General features: G+C 44.0%; 2 protein-coding genes across 3 annotated transcripts in view; one reads left to right on the forward strand and one right to left on the reverse strand.

Annotated features, from left to right (window-relative positions):
- LOC146334292 (acylphosphatase-2-like) overlaps window positions 1-1642 on the reverse strand; it is a 30228-nt gene extending 28586 nt beyond the window's left edge. Inside the window, exon 1 of the mRNA XM_084824048.1 lies at window positions 1441-1642. The gene's annotated coding sequence lies outside the window, so the exon portion shown is untranslated. The remainder of the gene's footprint in view (window positions 1-1440) is intronic.
- TOP6BL (TOP6B like initiator of meiotic double strand breaks) overlaps window positions 1-16629 on the forward strand; it is a 28362-nt gene extending 11733 nt beyond the window's left edge. The window contains exons 7-16 of one of the 2 annotated variants that reach the window (XM_084824043.1): window positions 4800-4871; window positions 5948-6140; window positions 7752-7905; window positions 9172-9309; window positions 10649-10770; window positions 11028-11138; window positions 11785-11883; window positions 12354-12483; window positions 14088-14371; window positions 16493-16628. In XM_084824043.1, the coding sequence (XP_084680169.1) occupies window positions 4800-4871; window positions 5948-6140; window positions 7752-7905; window positions 9172-9309; window positions 10649-10770; window positions 11028-11138; window positions 11785-11883; window positions 12354-12483; window positions 14088-14371; window positions 16493-16546 (1357 nt within the window). In that variant the 3' untranslated portion in view covers window positions 16547-16628. Of the gene's footprint in view, window positions 1-4799; window positions 4872-5947; window positions 6141-7751; window positions 7906-9171; window positions 9310-10648; window positions 10771-11027; window positions 11139-11784; window positions 11884-12353; window positions 12484-14087; window positions 14372-16492 lie in introns of both variants that reach the window. The other variant, XM_084824044.1, reaches the window with a different exon arrangement.
- The last annotated feature ends 1427 nt before the right edge of the window (window positions 16630-18056 follow it).

Consider the following 18056-nt stretch of genomic DNA (forward strand, 5'->3'; position numbering starts at 1 on the left):
ATTTGGCAGGCACTTAACACACCTACTGCCCATGGCTGAATTAACCATTACTCAACAGAATATAATAACTATTTGATATGACATATGAGATCTGCAAAAAAAAATGTTACTTTCTAGCAGGAGCGCTTCTGATCAGCCAGTTATGCCCTCCAGGATACTATAAGCCAGGGGTGGGGAACCTGAGGCCTGCCAGATGTTCTTGGACCACAGCTCTAATTATTCCTGATCTTTCGCCATGCTGGCTAGGGCTGCTCGTAATTGAGTCCACCAACATCTGGAGGGCCACAGGTTCCTTGAAATATATTTGATTCACCTCTACCCCTAATTTTCCTAATCAGTTTCCCTAAACAAGTTGAAACTGGATGGCCATCTGTCAGGGATGCTTTGACTTAGATTCCTACATGGAGCAGGGGGTTGGACTCGATGGTCTTATAGGCCCCTTCCAACCCTACTATTCTATGATTCTATAATTTTCCACTTTTCCAGCTGACACTCAATTTTGTGGCTATCGTGGCTACTGAACATGCTCAGTCTGAATTAGGCTGGGGGGTTTGTGCCAGGGTGTGTGTGTGCCCCTTAATTTGTGGGTGGGGTTGTACTTCTGTAAGCCATGGGGTCTCCCCAGGTTTCCTCCCTCTAGTTTCTCAGCAGCTCCATTTCTGTTGGGATCCACCGAGTTCTCTGCTGAAAGTCCTGTTATTGTGAGAAGTTCTCTCAGAAATGACTAAAGAAAGTCCCTTCACAGTCATTCCAAGCTCACTCTAACAATTACTTCAGTTTAACAAATGAACTCTAGGGCATTAAATGCTCTTTCACTGCTGCATTGTTTTCACTTAGAGAAAAATTAAAGCAAGGAAGGAATTGTGGTATGAACTCCACTTTAAATGATACTAGTCTTACTACAGATCTCTGTGTGTGAGCATTCTAGGAGTAAGGTCCTCAAATCCCCTTTGCTCCCACCCACAACAGAGACTGTTACTTCTAATGTAGTAAGGAGAGACATTAAAACTTTGGGACATCCGCAGTGTGTCTTTGCTGAATGTGTTCCTCGGGAAGAAGTGATACTTATTCCTCTTTTAAAGAACAGTATGCTAGCAAATGTGTGTGTGTGTGTGTGTGTTGGTGGGGGGCTTTCCTGAATAACCCCTGTGAACTTTCACTACCTAACGCTGCTCACAGGCTTGTAAAAGTTGCTTTGATTTGTATCTAAGCTCCGAATCTATCATAAGTTACAGCACCTTCTTATTTCATGTTTATTTCCAGTTCCCCTGAGGCTTATGCTTTTTTGTTGATTTGTTGTAATAAGCAGAAATTCAAACTGCTAAACACAGATCTTGTTACCATCTTCTGTTGTCATTCCAAAAGCCTACAAGTTCAGTTTCATTTCACTGTTACATGCTTTGCATATTATACTAAACAGTTTAAAGCCAACATACTTACAAGTTTCTTTGTGATAGTAGAAGAGATTAATCATAGACATCTCTATCTTGGTAGACATGCAGTGCTGGCCATATTGAGTTCTGCAAGTAGGCAGGTCTGTCTTGGTGGCATCTAAAAGTCTTGCTGCCATTCAGAGTGAGTGTCAAAAACAAAGGATGTCCTGTTCTTCCTTTTCTGGCATCAGAAAGGATCTCAAACAGTCCTGAATGAGTTAGCAGAGATTGGTAATTTGGCCTTAGTTAGACTTCCCCTTTGAAAGGGTTCTTATTTAATTCTCAGTCTTGCAGCTCTAAAGCCCAGTGTCACATTGGCAGTGAGAGATGGGGGACCAGCTCAGCCTTTCTTTCTCTTAAATTGCCAGTATCTGCATCTATAATCCTAATCTCATAATATAGGGCCATGGGTTAACTGTTGGGTTGTTTAGCCCCTAAACAACCCAGCACTCTGGGTTCGCACATCACACTCACAACCTGGAAATGGACCCATCATAGGTTGTTTACAGAAAGCAGAAGCGAAGAGCACACTGGAGGCACAGCAAATCATGGGTTAATTAACCCAGGATTTTCATTTACATGCGAACCAGGTCAATAGTCTTGACCCAGTTCAACATTCAATAGGGTGGCCACTTCCCTGTTGCCAAAAAAGAGAGGAAATGCATCACCCTGCAAAAAAGACAAAAGAGGACAGATTGCATATGCTGATTTACATGTATAGATGCAATTTTAGACATGATGGTTATAATTTAAATAGAAATATAATCCATCTCACCATAGTGAGAAAGACTGTGGCCAGGTGACTTCTGTGCCTGCTGTGCAGGTGCTGCTAACTGTGGACGGGTAACTTTAAGGCCCCCTGCTCTCCTTTTTTAATGGTTCTTTCTCTTTGAACCAGACTTGGACTGGACAGCCTTCAGTTAGAAGATGCCTTCAATAGAGGACTGTTCTCTGTAAAGTAGGACATATGGCCACCCCTACGTGGCCTTGCTTTGTTCTTTGGTAGGTTTCGATGCAGGCTTTGCACGTCACAGTTTTTCAGGCAGCTTTAAAATATCTGGCAGGGAGTCATCTGTTCCATTTCCTTTTTACTCTCTCAATTGTGGGTGAGCATTTCCACCCAATATGTTCACTCCTTCTCTGCCTTCATCTTAAAAGCAAAGTTGTACCAACACCTTTAAAAGCACACACATGAAATTGAATAACTGTCCTTCAGTATAACCTTGTTGAATACCAGAAACAATGGCCTGAAGAGCGGTTTTTTATTCTCAGTTATATCTTGTGATCCTGAGGTTGCAGATAGGTGTATGTATATACACCTATCTGCAATATATATATGTGCGTGTGTGTGTAGGTATATATGCGCCCGATCTCATCTGATCTCGGAAGCTAAGCAAGGTCAGCCCTGGTTAGTACTTGGATGGGAGACTGCCTGGGAATCAGGCTTCCTGCACTGGGCAGGCGGTTGGACTCAATGGTCTTGCAGGCCCCTTCCAACCCTATGATTCTATGTATACATATGCACACACACACAATCAGACTACCCCAAAATGTATCTAGCTTGCCCACTGTTTACAGCTGTGATGGGGAACCTGCAGTCTGCAGAGGCTTGGGCTCCCCAACTCCCCTCCCCAGGCCCCACCTCCTGGCCTGGGAGCTACCAATGACTTAGGGAGGAGGCAGGGAGAAGAATCACAGATCGGAGATCACAAGGGGATTCCCCTTACTTGGCACACCCCTTCCCCTCCCACTAAGTGGTTCACCCATGGCATATAATCCCCAATGGGGCTAGGCACAGAGCGGGTGAGGCCAGTCCCCAGCCAAAGTGGTGGTTGGAGAAGTGCCAGCTGAAGTGCCTTCAGCCGGGGACCAGTAATGGAGGCTGTGTACAGTTGTGCACCACCCCTGTGAGGATGACATGCTCTGCACGACTCGGCTGGCACTGGGAAGAGTGGCTGCTCCTCACAGCACCAGCTGAGTTCCTTTCTCCATGCCTCTCTCAGCAAAATGGAGGAAGGCAAAATGGACAGAGCATGTAAACTGTATTTTTACTCTTTCGTTAGGCACTGGGCTCCTACTTAGGCCATTTTACTGTTGCTGTTCCATAAGCATATTAGTTATAGACTAATAATTATAATTAGTGAATTATTTTGTTTCTCGCAACATAGGTGCCACATTTTGTTTCTCTTCTAGGTTATCCTATATACTAACAGCAAACTCATTCTCCAAGTGTGGATCATTATGTAGCCGAAAGAGCACCATCTACACACACCAAGGGGGGCGGGTAGGGTTAGGGTTATCAGCAAGCTTGGGCAGGGGGACACCAAGGTTTGCAGCAGAAGTAGAAAAGGTCTTTGAGGAGGTGGGTAAACTGAGGGTGGGGACACACCCTAAACAGCCCAATGAGGACTGAACATGCTCAGTGGTTACGGAATGCTGAGTGACTGATGGGGGAAGAAACAGAAAACTGGAAAGGGTTGGGACAGAACAAAGTACCCTGGAAAAGGACATGGCTGGTTGGCTGGAATGCTGAACAGGGGGCATCTCTACACCAGCCTAAAATCCTGCATTTAAAACAGGGCATTCTGCTTCTGTTTTAAATGCAGGATCACCACGACGCCCTTTTTCACCCACTTCCTTTCCTCCCCTCCTTCTACCCCTATCTGAGTCTTCCATTATCTTTCATGGATCTCGCTCCTCTTGCCACTTTTCCTCTTTTCATGGAGGGAACTCAAGTGGAACACAACAGGGTAATCTGATAGCTCATTATCTGCAATCTATTTAAAAATGGAACAAAGGGCATTTAGTGCAGGAGATATCCTGGAGGTTTACGGCATCATGTAAAGAGCCCGCAAACTTCTGCGAGGGAGCCATCCCAATCGCATGATAAAAGCTCCATGTGAAGAAAGCCAGGAGCACTCCAAACTTCTGCGAGGGAGCCATCCCAATCGCATGATAAAAGCTCCATGTGAAGAAAGCCAGGAGCACTCCAAACTTCTGCGAGGGAGCCATCCCAATCGCATGATAAAAGCTCCATGTGAAGAAAGCCAGGAGCACTCCGCGGCTGCAACATTTTCTTTCCCTCTCATTGTTTTTCTTTCCCTCTCCACTTCAAACAATGGATATGTTGCCCTGGTGCAAGCTGCTATCAGTACCCTAAAGTATTGAAAACTGACTAGTCAGCTCTGTGACATAAAGGCCATGCTATAAGTACATTCTGTGTTAAGAAATACTTAAAAATTTCCTGATGAGAACAGGCAAGGAAAGGGCGTAATGGGGACTTGTTCCTTTTTGTTGCTGTTCTGACTTATTATTTTAAAATACCAAATGCATTGACTGTTCAAACGTATCTCTTCTGCTCTCTAGCTCAGAGAGTAATGACACCACATGTTTGCCAGATGGGACAAAACTACTCATTGATGGGAGTCATTTTATGAGGTGAGAAGAAGGGGGTTGCAATGCACATGCTGAGTAAACAGTTATGGATATCTGTCAACCCTTAAGGGCAAGTAATGGAAATGGGGTTCACAGTGAAATTTGCAAAATGTTTGGGGTCCTCCAATTTGAACGGTTTTGTGGCTTTGATCCCCCTTTTTCAGAAGATACATGACAAAAGGATGCAAAGAATAGAGGAGGCACTTTGAGAACTCTTAGCCTTTTATTTTTTGTTTTTATAAAATGAGCCAAAATTTATGGGCTCAATCTGCTGGGAAATTCTTTTCTACAAACCCCATTGCAATGAATGGGAACTGTGCAAGAGCATTGCTATGGGTAACCTTGGTAAGTTTCCATTGCAGGCAGAATTTGAGTTTAGGATGAAGGCCAGGCATTGAGAAGGTTAAGTAGCGCTGCAAGGTGAGGGAGTCTGGGCACCAGAACACTTCATCTCCTTAATCTTCTGGCCACAAAGCCCTGCTTCAGGCACCAAGATTATTAACTTGCAAAAATGATGTCTGAGATGGTGGGAGTGGAACAAAGAGAACTCCTTATGTTCTAAGCAATCTGTTGCCACCTGGTGGAGATGGGAGGTGAGAACTAGGTGTGTGGAATTTGTGGTTAGGGTCAATGGCTTTGTCAGGCAAATACTTTGGAAAAGCCAAATCTAGCCCCCACAAGCAGGACCAGCAATGTTGCCAGCAGGAGGTTGTCTAAAAACACACAAGCCCCTGACAAGCAGCAACCAACAATTCTCCCACCCTCCTGCCCCCAATGCAATATGCAATTAAATATACGTAAATCTGCAAAACTTGAGCAAATGATAGTCAGCAACAAAATGTAGTTTCCTGATTGGAGAACTGTGAATGTGTTTCGTGCGGGAGTTAAGCTGAACAGAGCGGTTGTAGCTCTGCAAGAATCTGAGGCCTCCAAATCAGTACCAACCCTGCAGTTCTTAACAGGAGGATCTCTGACCTGGCCTGAAACTGGGATGATCTCGCCAGTGGTCAATTTCATCTTATTTCCTTGATGCTCTTTCCTTTCTAAACCTCACTCCTTTCTTGTGTGGATATGACCAGGCCAGTATCCAGGGATGTGATCTCATCCTGTGACAAAATCCACCCCGTGACAGGCGAGCCAGTTGGTCTCTTCATTCCAAATGAAGTAGCTGAAAGAGGCTTCAGTGGAGAGCTGAGGCTTATACCTGTTGGGGCCCTGTGGCCCTGCCAGAAACAATTCCCTAACCAACCAGTGAGGATAGCTGCTCTCTCTGTATCCTTGTTATGATCAATGACCCAGATAGCATGTGGGTGATGAAGAACTTACGTTCGCTATTTATTTCAGGACAAGATTGGAGAACTAGGGGTGTGTCCAGATGAGGCTTTTATTATGCAGTCACCCTGCCTCATTCATGCAATTTTACAAGGAGCTCCAGATGTCATCTTCATATTTTAACCTTTCCCTGTTTTCCCATCACTTCTTCCATCTTTTTCTCTCCACCAAAAATACATTAAGGAGAAAAAGATGGAATAGCAGCACAATGTCTTTTGATGGGGAGGGGTACATCAAATGTCCTTGTTGCATCTGCAATTGAGGAGACAGGACTTTATTGGAAGGCAGTTATTGTTTATTGGTCCATGATACAGTGCAGGATTCTCAAGGTAAGTAAGAGTGTTAAGATACCTAGCGCTGGCATTCTAGTCATGGGAAAAGGTAAGCCAATGAAGGACTAGGAGATCCGGGAAGCATCTCTAGAAAAGCTGGATTCAACTCCTTCTTAAAACCCTCTCATTTCCTCTCAGGGAATGGCAGGTGCCTAGCTTGATCCTCAGCTATTGCTCTGGAGCTTCAAAAGAAAGAGAAAAAAAGAGAGAGAATATAAGAAGAGCCGTGCTGGAACAGACCAAGGTCCATTTAGTCCAGCATTCTGTTCACACAGTGGCCAACCAGTTGCCCATGGGAAACCCACAAGCAGGACATGAGTTCAACAGCACCGTACTACCCATGTTCCCCAGCAACTGGTGTACGTAGGCATCCTGCCTCTGATACTGGAGGTAGCATATAGCCATCAGGACTAGTAGCCATTGGTAGCCTTCTCCAGGAATTTGTCCAATCCCCTTTTCAAGCTATCCAAATTGGTGGCCATCACCACTGAATGCAATGGAGCTTACTCCCAAGTAAGTGGGTATAAGATTGCAGCCTAAGGCCTGTACCCGTTTACCTGGGAGTCAGCCCCACTAAACTCAGTGGGACTTCCTTGTGAGCATGTATAGGATTGTGGTAATATAAATATTTAGTATTGTATGTGTTCATCTTATCCAAGTTCACAGGGTTGAGTTCTATGTATGTAATCACTGGTCACCAGTTATCCATGAAGCAATCTCCTTCCCTTCTTTTGGGTGGGTTTTTACTTTCTGCATTCTTATCCATGATCAACAGATCGCAGATGTTTTGTATCCACTCCAATCCCTTTCTGTCAGTGGTTTAACACATTTCTACTTGTGTGCTATAGCTATGTGCACCACTGTCAGGAGGTTATGGAGTCATTTCTTATAGATGCAGCTTGTGTCCCAATCATTGTTATAACCTAATAACATCCTTAATTGGTTATGGTGTAGTTCACATTTTGTAAATGTGTGCAATTTTGTCTGTGACCATTTCCCAAAATTGTTGTATTTTGGCACAGTCCCACCAGACAGATGATTTTTAGTGTTGTATTGTGTTGCTATATTATTAGTGAGGAAGAACCATAGCAAGAAAATGAGCCCAGGACTAGCTGACCCAAAGCTGACTGTGGCTGCATATAAATACCTTTTGGACTAATGTCAATACCACACCAATGCCATAATTCACTGGCCTCTGAGTTATCTTTTCCTTAGCCAGCAATATATATTTCTTTATGACCCAGCCGGCCTGCCTGTGTTGTTCCCCACAACGGAGGCATCATGTTCTTTCTTTGAAGATCCTTCACGTTTAGCAGCATGGGAGAGATATGCCTACCAGGCAACATTGAATTTGGATCCATATTGGGAAGAAGGTAAAATGTGATATATTTGTCACTTGCCCAGTTACTCGTTTTGAGGTGCCTAGTGTGGACATGGGAAAGCTACCTTAGAATGAGTTAATGCATGTAACTTTCCTGGGGACAGTCTCATGAGCTGCTGGAAATGAAAGCAGAAAGGTTATATAACACATTTTCCAGTGCACAAAAGGCTTTTCTATACTTACCTCATTTACCCTTATGAGAACTCTGTACGTTAGGGGTAGGTGAGAGAGGGGCAGAGAGAAATAGATTTTCTACATGAGGCATTTACTGTTCGTTTGTCATTCCTTACTCAGGGTTGTTTATGGGTTCTTTAGTCAATGACGTGATCCTCCAGTTTCGCTTGTGTTTTTAAACAGAACTTTCCTGGGTTTTGTTTAGGTGGGGAATATGGGGTATTATTTCTCAAAGTGAAAGAAAACGTATACTCCTTGTGTAATTGCAATATTCTGCTATAGCACAGTGCCACCTAGAGTTTATGTAGCAGAAAAGCCAGAAAGGAAAAGCTCTGTGTAGAGCTCGGATCTCAATTCTGCAACAAAACCAGAAGTACATACAGTGATGAACAACCTCGTGTAGAAAAGCTCAAAGTGAGGCCACCTGCTGAAGTTCACAGCAAAGCCCAGATCTGAACCCAAATCTCCTACATCCAGAATGAACATACCCCATCTGCTCCACCATTATGTCTTATGGTCCAGAAACCACACCAGATACCACATCTTCAGGCCTGATTTAAACATGATGCTGGCTGTGAAAGAAAAACTTAGTGCAGTATACCACATAGCCGACATCTCAACCCACAGTTCTCTATCCTAACCCACTGTCCTAACAATATGCAGGAGGCAAGGTGACCAGGTTTAAAAGAGACGCTAGCCATGCAAGAATATTTTTTTCCCTACATGTCTGGCATTGCAAATTGGGCCTTAGAATACTCTGGGACAGCAAACTATCTTTCTGTAGTTTTACAATATTGTTACTCATTTGAGTTCTTTGGCTAGAATGGTCTACTGATCTAAATAAATAAATTCTGTGCTTGCACAATACGGACATGCTGCCCTAAATAAGTGCAAAGGGGGCATTAATTAATAATATATTAAACTGGGGTGGGGCATGAAATAGGGAATTAGTTCTCCCCCAGACAGTTTACTTGGTAAAGAAAAACACTTCTGATAAAATATCTCCCAGTTCCTTAGATACAGTCTTTCATCCCTGTCTTTTGTTATCTACATGACATGCCATGGGATCTATTCTGTCTCACAGATACAGCAAAGCCTGAGGTCAGATACAAGCTTCACGCCGGCCACAAACAAGACCCAACTACTCGGGAACAGATGCTGCTGCTCTTCCTCTTTCTCACTTACTCTAATCATTTTCAAGACAAGCCAGCCTATAATTTCTGTATATACAGCTGCTTATATCTGTACATTGTTGTGGGGGTGGCAAGTAATGTACTGGTTGTTTTGGAATGATCCATCTTCCAGAAGCTGGCCAGAGGGGCTGCAGAGTGAAATTTATGGTACCACAGCTAATCAAGGATGCATTAAAGCTTCCCCACCACCTTAATGCAAGGTGTTAGGGTGAGAAAGCTTCCTAATCTTAGAAGCCTGTAAAACAGAGGACAAATTATTTAAATTAAGCATTCATCTATGCCTAAGGGCATGTTTACTCCTCACTATGCAGATGGAACACTCAGGGCACTTAGTGGTGCTTCACAGCTATTATTAAAGCAAAAACCTATAGAGTGCCAGAAAAATAGTTTTTACCTTTCCCCCCAGATAACTGCTCAGTTAAAGAACAAATGCAACTGAAGGGTGTACAGACACATTCAGAGCCCAAATGAGTGCATGTGCTCTTCTAGCTTTGCATTGCTTTGGGCTCTGAACATGCTGTGATCCTAGAATAGAGACCCAAGTGTGAATAATTACGGATTCCCATTTGTAGGTACCCATTTTGCATTGTTACAGAGTTTTATCAGTGCATGATTTTTTTTTTCACAGTTTTCTTGGCTTAAAATAGTTTCAGAAAGTAGACCTTTATATGCTAAGAGTAGGGCACTGTTCTGTCCTTGAATGAGTCTGCTTTGGGGAATTTACTAAGCTGAGAGAGGAACAAGTCCTACCCTGTCACTTTTTAAACCTGCCTGCTTTCACACTGCACATCTCATGATTTATTGCTTATTTATTTGCAGCATTTTTATCCTACTCTTCAGCTGAAAATGGCTCCCAGAGCAGTTTACAAAGATTAACATTAAGACAGTCCCTGCCCTCAGGATTATAGTCTAAAAGACACAACACAAAAGGAAAGGGGATTGGGAGGGAAGAGGGAAAAAGCAAAGTCAGGCACTAGTTGAAAAGTTCTTATAGGAGTTCTTTCTGGCAGGGAAGGGCGAAACAAGCTCCCTGCAGCTGTTCCTTCTCTGGCTGATGCATTGGGCCAGGTTGGTCTCCCCCTTGCCATGATGTTCTACCTGGAGGACAGGAGATCCCTCATGAGTAGAGGTTGATCCCAATCTGATAACCCTTTACCTGTTTTCTGTCTCAACCTTTGGAGCCAGTCAGGCAGAACTGTTAGTACCAGAACGTGTCCTTTTTTATTAAAATCTATCTTGCTGTGAGGTTTTGGGCACAGACCTCTTGTATGAATTCCTGCATTTAATATTTTGAACTTGCTCATTTGAGGCCCACTGCCCTTTGCATGGATTTAATGCTTCGTCATTTTCACTCTTTGTGTGGTGCAGGGGACCGGCAAGTGATTCTATCCCATCTCTATCCTATTCTCTTGTGCAGCGAGCAGGTTGTGAAAGGCACCATCCAAAGAGTTGTCAACGGGATACTGGAACAGCACTACAAAGTGGCCCAAGTGAGAATTTAATGACAGAAGACCAGGACCATTGAGACCAAGTGTTGAGGGTGGGGAGAGAATTTTGGAGCAGGATCCCAAATTCCTGTTCTGTTCTGCTCATAGATTTGTCTCTGGAAAAGTAATGGAATGTCCAGTCCTGAAATCGTGTCCACAAAAGGCAGACCTCAGGGTGGGGGTATTTTGCTTTGCAAACTAGTATAGGGCCTAGGCTGTGAGGCATCCAGATGCCATGTCATGCTCTTGGGTCTTCACAGGAACAGCAGAAACTGGCACACTCTTTGCCTATCATGGTAGATGCTATTTCCAGTATAATTTCAAGCAGCACTAACAGCACATTCAGGAGGAAGTGTCTCCAAGGGTTGCAGGTACAGCCATGGTGATTTACATTACAGAGCAGTGCATTGAGCTATTGGTTTGGTAGCATAAAATTGCATAAATAAGTGTAGGAAAGGGTAGCAAGTTTTTCTAGACTTATTCCTTGAGCCTACTCGAGGAGGGATATGTAGAAGGAGGGGGAAGTGAGCTGATGATTTCAACAAAAACTGTATATGGTAAACTGTTCAGAGTGAACATACAAACTTGCAAGGGCAAAGGGCAAAGACCCCCTTGGTCAGATGATATGGTTAGTATACCAAAGGCACTGAGAGCCAGTGGGGAGTACTGGTTAGTGTGTTGGACTGGGGAGACTCAGGTTCAAATCCTCACTCAGCCATGAAGCTCACTAGGTGATCATGAGCCAGTCATCACCTTGCTCACTCCCATAGACGCACACCTATCTACCTCAGGGTGGTGGGTGGGAGAAACATCTATGCTGCATTCAGCTCCTTGGAGGACAGGCAGGATATATATGCAATAGTAAATGAATGAATAAAGTTAAATTAAGCAAGCTTCCAAACTACTAATTTAAATGTCACTTTAAGTGTCATCTCACATGCTCAGATTCTCAGAAGGATATAAAGGAGAGCAAATGCTGCAGCTGCAGTTTGCTAGGAAATATGTCTTTATCTGTAGGCTGCAGATACCCAGGAGCTCCAGGTAACCATCAAAGAAAACTTCAACAAAGTCATTCTGAAACGATGGAAGCCCAGCAATGCATGTGACATCCGAAAGGCAAGTTTCTCTTCTTAAGTGCTGTTGCTGTCCATCGTTGTGTATTCTTCATCTGCTCAGCACTGTCCTAGTCACAGCTGTTAGAGACAAAGAGTTAATCTCCCACTGAAATTATTTATTCTGAAGTCTAGCTTGGATCTCCGTGCAGCCCATTCTATAATGAAGTATCTATAATCTTTATTGATGTGTGGTCTGTTGAGGGATGTGGGGCCTAGACTATGTTCAGCTCTCGCTCAGCCCTGAGTTAAGGGGGTGGACGTGGCAAGTCAACATGCTCAGCTTCATCCCCCCCCCCCCAATGGTAATTCAGTGGTTGACTTCATGGGGTTGTTGTGAGGATAGATGAGGCAGAAAATGGTTACCCTCTCAAAGCTTTATTAGGTAAGGCCTATACAATGACTTTGCTGGGCCTGAAGAGTTATAGCACTATTGTTGATCTAATGTAATTCGTATCCCTTCTTTTTCTACAGCCATTGCCCAAAAATGATGAGGCAGGGCAGCTGAGTACAGACCTTGATTTATCCTCTGTCCACCAGAAGCTATTGTGCTCCTGTGTAGGCTCTGCAGGATTGGAGCCAGAGGGCAGCTATGGAAGGGAAGGTAGGGAGGTGCGTGTGGAGCAAGTAAGAAAACAAGACAGAGATCCTGGAGTTGCTAAACTGAGATTCCAGGACCCCGCCCCCTCCTGCTCTGCCATAGATCTCCCCATGACAACTTTGTCAAGAACCTCAGTATCCCTTGAAAGTTCTAACAATTTGCAGCTCACTTACTGAGGCATTAAATCCAGTCCAATCAAATGTTATTGCTTTTGTCCAATGGCCTTTGCATTGGCTTTTGGCCAATGGCCTTTGCATATGTTAAATAATCAACAATTTCATCTATAGAATATTCAGCACACAGAGTTGACACCAGTGGGTACTTGCCATGTTGAAAATAAAATGTATTTTCAAATATTTTGGGAGGGGAGCAAAGACAAATACCTGGAATATTAACACTTGGATTCCTTGCCTTTCTACACTCTATGGAGCTCCGTTAAACTGGGCCTTTGGGCTTCATTTTAAACGGGAGAAAAACACCCCATCCGCTAGTGACCTGTTACTGAGAGTGCTTGCACTTCACTGAAGGCCAGCGTTGAAGCTGATTAACTTGTGACTCTCGGCTTATCTTAGGGACAGAATATGCTTGGTGGAGGGCAGGGGATATTAATAATTTGGGGGCATTAACCCCTGCCCCTCCCCAGTAATGGCTAAGGTGTATTATGTGGCTATTTCACCTGTTTCAGCAGGTGGAGCTATTGGGTTACAACAAGGAATTACCTGGTTAGCAGAGAGAGAGAGGTCAACTCTAGTGGGTGGACCCTGTTTGTTTATTAAATTGTACTCTTCCTTTGGGCTTAGCAGGAGCCATCAAAGCAGCAAACAACAACAGCAACAAAATAAAATAATACAGAAACACCACAGAAACAGTAAGGCAAGATTTAAAGTAATGGTAACAATTTTAAAACAAGCAGAAATAACATCAGAGAAAAATTAGTTCTCAAACTTCAAATGCCCAATGGGCAGTAACCTGCTTCCTACATGACTAATATAGAGCAAGCTAAGTGGGTCTCACGGAGGAGAAAATTGTAACACAAGGGGGCTGCAACAGAAAAGGCTCTGCTTTTAGAGCAGGAGTGGGTAACCTGCAGCCCTCGGCCAAATTTCAAAAACCTTCTGCAAATGATCAGTTCAGACCTGGCAGAAGTGACCTGTCCTTTTCCAGGCAGACTGCTGGGCAGGAAGAGAGAGAGAAAAGGAATGGGCCCACCTACTTTGGGTTCTGGTCCTTCCCACTGCTATCTTCAGACCTACCTACCCCTGGCATGCCTCCCTCCCCCTTCCCAACAGACTAGCCCTGAGGGAATGCGGCTGTGAACAGTAAAAAAGATTGCCCACCCTGTTCTGAAGAACACCAATCTGGTCCCAAAAAGCAAAGGGAACCAGAGCGGGGGCTTGCCAGATGCTCTAAGTGAATGTTGCATGTTTGTGCTGCGGGGTGGAGGAAGAACAGTGGAAGCTGCCCAGGATGCTGTTTGGTTGGTCTGACCCTGTGCACTGCTTGAGCTTTGTTCATCATAACTGTACATGTGTGTGATACACAAACACATTTGAGTGTGTAGCTTCATGAACACTAATGGCATCCTGCCCTGGTTTTATGTCCTGCAGGGCTTTTGTTTGACAGGTCAGACTTTGGCAGAATAAGCAAGACAAAAAAGAGGAGGCCAACAAGCAGGGAGCTCCCTGTGGAAGATTCAGACAATCCAGATGTCTCTGGGGAGGCAAAAACCAAGGGAAGGAGAGAGTGTCTCTCAGCAGAACCAGGCACCTCTTCAAGCTTTTCCTTTTCATGTCCTACTGGAACCAGACATGGTGCTTTCCTAGACAAAAGCCAACAGACGTTTGCCGCTCTGCCAGTGAGCCGAGTTGGGAGTAATGAAAATCTGTGGCAGGTTTGTCAAGAAACATTCCACTGTCAAACCAAAGCAAAACAAAAAGCTCCATCCCAGTTAATAACTGGGAGAAGGCAGTGTAGAGACTAGATGCCACCACGAATGAAGTTAACCACCAAAATTCCTGACAGGTTACTTGAACACTGATGGGTTACATCAACCCATCTGCCTCAGATATCCTATCTGCAAAATGGGGTCAAATTCTGTCCCAGTAGAGAAGCTGTATCCATGATCATCTTGCAAACCATTTTGAGACTCTCTATGTAGTTTTCAAAACCATGCAAATGTGGATCTTAATTGGAACCAGGTTTACCAGCTCCTAGCCTTGGAACCTGTTTTCATGGCCAGAACTCAACCTTGGGGCCTTGTAATATAAGGGATTTATTTTAATTAGAACATTTGTATGCTATCCTTCAGTTAAAACTCTCAGGGCAGCTCATGTCTAAAGAATAATGACATACAGTACAAAATAGAAATACTAACATTTGATTAAAAACATAGAGGCATGACAGAGTAAAAATCCAGCAGAACAATAAAACGCTAAATAAAAAGCCAGCTATAAAATATTCTGAGATGTTTTTGCCTCGTACCAAAAGGACATCGTACTCGGTGCCAGGCAAGCCTTTTTGGGGAGGGCATTCCATATGTGGGGCACCACAACTGAGAAGGCCCTCTCACTAGTCACCACTCCCTTCAGAAAGTGTGACACCTTGGAAGAATCATAGAATCATAGAATAGTAGGGTTGGAAGGGGCCTACAAGGCCATCGAGTCCAACCCCCTGCTCAATGCAGGAATCCAAGTCAGAGCATCCCTGACAAATGGCTGTCCAGCCTCGTCTTGAAGGCCTCCAGTGTGGGAGAGCCCACCACCTCCCCAGGTAATTGGTTCCATTGCCGTATTGCTCTGACACTCAGGAAGTTTTTCCTGATGTTCAGTCGGAATCTGGCTTCCTGTAACTTGAGCCCATTATTCCGTGTCCTGCACTCTGGGATAATCAAGAAGAGATCCTGGCCTTCTTCTCTGTGACAACCTTTCAAGTACTTGAAGAGCGCTATCATATCTCCCCTCAGTCTTCTCTTCTCAAGGCTAAACATGCCCAGTTCTTTCAGTCTCTCTTCATAGGGCTTTGTTTCCAGTCCCCTGATCATCTTTGTTGCCCTCCTTTGAACCCTCTCCAGCTTGTCTGCATCCTTCTTAAAGTGTGGTGCCCAGAACTGGACACAGTACTCCAGATGAGGCCTAACCAGTGCTGAGTAGAGGGGAACTAGTACTTCCCGGGATTTGGAAGCGATGCTTCTATGAATGCAGCCCAAAATAGCATTTGCCTTTTTTGCAGCCACATCACATTGTTGGCTCATATTCAGCTTGTGATCGATGACAATTCCAAGATCCTTCTCGCTCGTAGTGTGGTTGAGCCACGTATCCCCCATCTTGTAACTGTGCATTTGGTTTCTTTTTCCTAGGTGCAGAACTTGGCATTTGTCCCTATTAAATGCCATTCTGTTGTTTTCTGCCCAGCACTCCAGTCTATCCAGATCACTTTGAATTTTGTTTCTGTCTTCCAAAGTAAGAAAGTAAGAGGCCCTCTGAAAATAAGGTTAGGACAAGGCATGTATTGTAGAAGGCAGTCCTTCAAGTACCTGGGTCTCAAGTTGTTTAGGGCTTTAAAGGTGATCATTAACTGTGCCAAGAAACAGTTCAGTTGCCAATTGGCAAGATATGTTCCCTATAACCAGCCCTAATTAGTAAACTAGCAGCTGCATGTTGTGCTAAGAGAACTTTCAGAGAAGTCTTCAAAAGTAGCTCTACAAAGAATGCATTGCAATACTATAATCTTGAGGTTGCCAGACTATCTCTGCACCAGCCAAAACTGGTGGAGAAAGGCTCTTGGTGTTATGGAAGCTGCTTTGTCCTCCAATGACAAAGCTGGATTTATCAGCATGCTCAGACTGCGAACCTGATCTTTTGGAGGGAATGCAACTCCTCCAGAACAGGTTAACATCACCTACGCAGCCAAACCACCCTCCACCACCGGTTACTCCATCTTGTCAGTTTTGAGTTTCATTTTATTGGCTGTCCCATCCAGTCCTTTACTGACCTGAGATTTGGCTGTCTTGCAGGATGATGACTTTTGGAATCGGGAAGTCTCAAACTTGGCCAAGTGGGCATCCTGAAATGGTCCCAGCCTGTACCGCAAATGAAAACATTGTGTGATTTGGAACATCTGTAGGCTAATAAAAGGGAAAATCCTCACTTGTCCCTGGTCTCTTCTATTACAAAAATGAATTGGAGAGCAGTTCACAACCTTGGCAAATAAATGCCCCATAAATAACCCCCCATCACTCCAGGATCTAAATTAAGTGGAATCCCCATCCTGTCCAATTGAGAAGTAATTAATTCACTGGGGTGCTTCCAGATGGAGGGCTTTTAGCGCTACCAATCAAAGCTGTTCCATCTTTTCTTCCTTAGCAGATTTTTTCCTGGTAAAAAAAAAGATGGAAGTAGTGGGAAAACATGGGAGCGTTAGAAATGTAATATGACAATGTCTGGACCCCCATAAAATCTTGTGTCTAAAGAGCACTTGCAGCAAGTTTTTTAGAGCATGGGAAAATATTTATTTGTAAAAGTGAAAGAAAACACTTTTTTTTACTTGTGTATTTGCACTATTCTGCTATACCACAGTGCCACCTAGAGCTTATGTAGAGGAAAAGCAGGAAAGGAAACACTCTTGGTGTAGTGCTGGGATCTCAATTCTGCAATTAAATTGAAAGTGGATACAACAGATTAACAGCCTCATGCAGAACAGCTCTATAGCAGTGTGACTGCATAATAAAAGCTTCATCTGGAAGCACCCTAGGATGCAGAATCCTAAAAAGAAATAGCATTTCCAGAGAGGAGCTTGCAGACAACAGCAGATTGTCAAGTGCAGAGCACATGTGTACTTAGGGAAGGCAGGCCCCTCTTTTTTGCCAGAGGTGCCATTAGGAAGGAAAGGGAGGGGGAAGAGAAATTGCAACAGTGATTTTCCTACAATACAGGAAGGTATCCTCAAATGGTTGCTCCTCCTATTCATTCCAATAGCCAGGGTTTATGAAAATCAGACTTGTATGAACTTTTGTGTGTGCGAGAGAGCCTCCCTCCCAGTTCCAGTCCTGCCTAGCTCCAAGAGACAGGGTGTCGGTAGACCTCCTCCATACTCTTATTTCTTCATGTGCAAACAGCCTTGATGGCAATATCCTGTCAGCATGGAGGAAGGTTCAAGGTTTCAAATAGCTGGAGTTTTCTCTATTGTTGGGTGCTTTTAAGGCATTCTACAAGGTTATTGTCTAAAACTCACTGTGGTTTGATATCTGCAACTCTTCCTCCAGAGCATAGGCTCAAGGCAAAACTTTTTATGTTCTCTGAAGAACCCAGTATTTCCTTAAATTCAGGTTTATTGATAGGTACCACTCCAAGAGAATTCTTCAAGTTACTCCATTTTCCTTGCATTAAAAGAAAACAGCCACATGGAAATTCCCGAGGCAGTAGCACCCATAATGGTCTCTGGGGAAGTGATCTATAGAGAGGAGACAACACAGCTCTCCTTGGGACATGGGTTCAAGACCCACTGAGGGAGGAAAAGAATCCTGAGTTCTACAGCCAGGGAACTCAAGCTTCTGCAGATCTCATGGGAGTATATAGTCA

This window comes from Heloderma suspectum, chromosome 17 (genome assembly GCF_057233095.1).
Source record: "Heloderma suspectum isolate Gila_16-S chromosome 17, 16-S_ref, whole genome shotgun sequence".
Taxonomy (NCBI): domain Eukaryota; kingdom Metazoa; phylum Chordata; class Lepidosauria; order Squamata; family Helodermatidae; genus Heloderma; species Heloderma suspectum.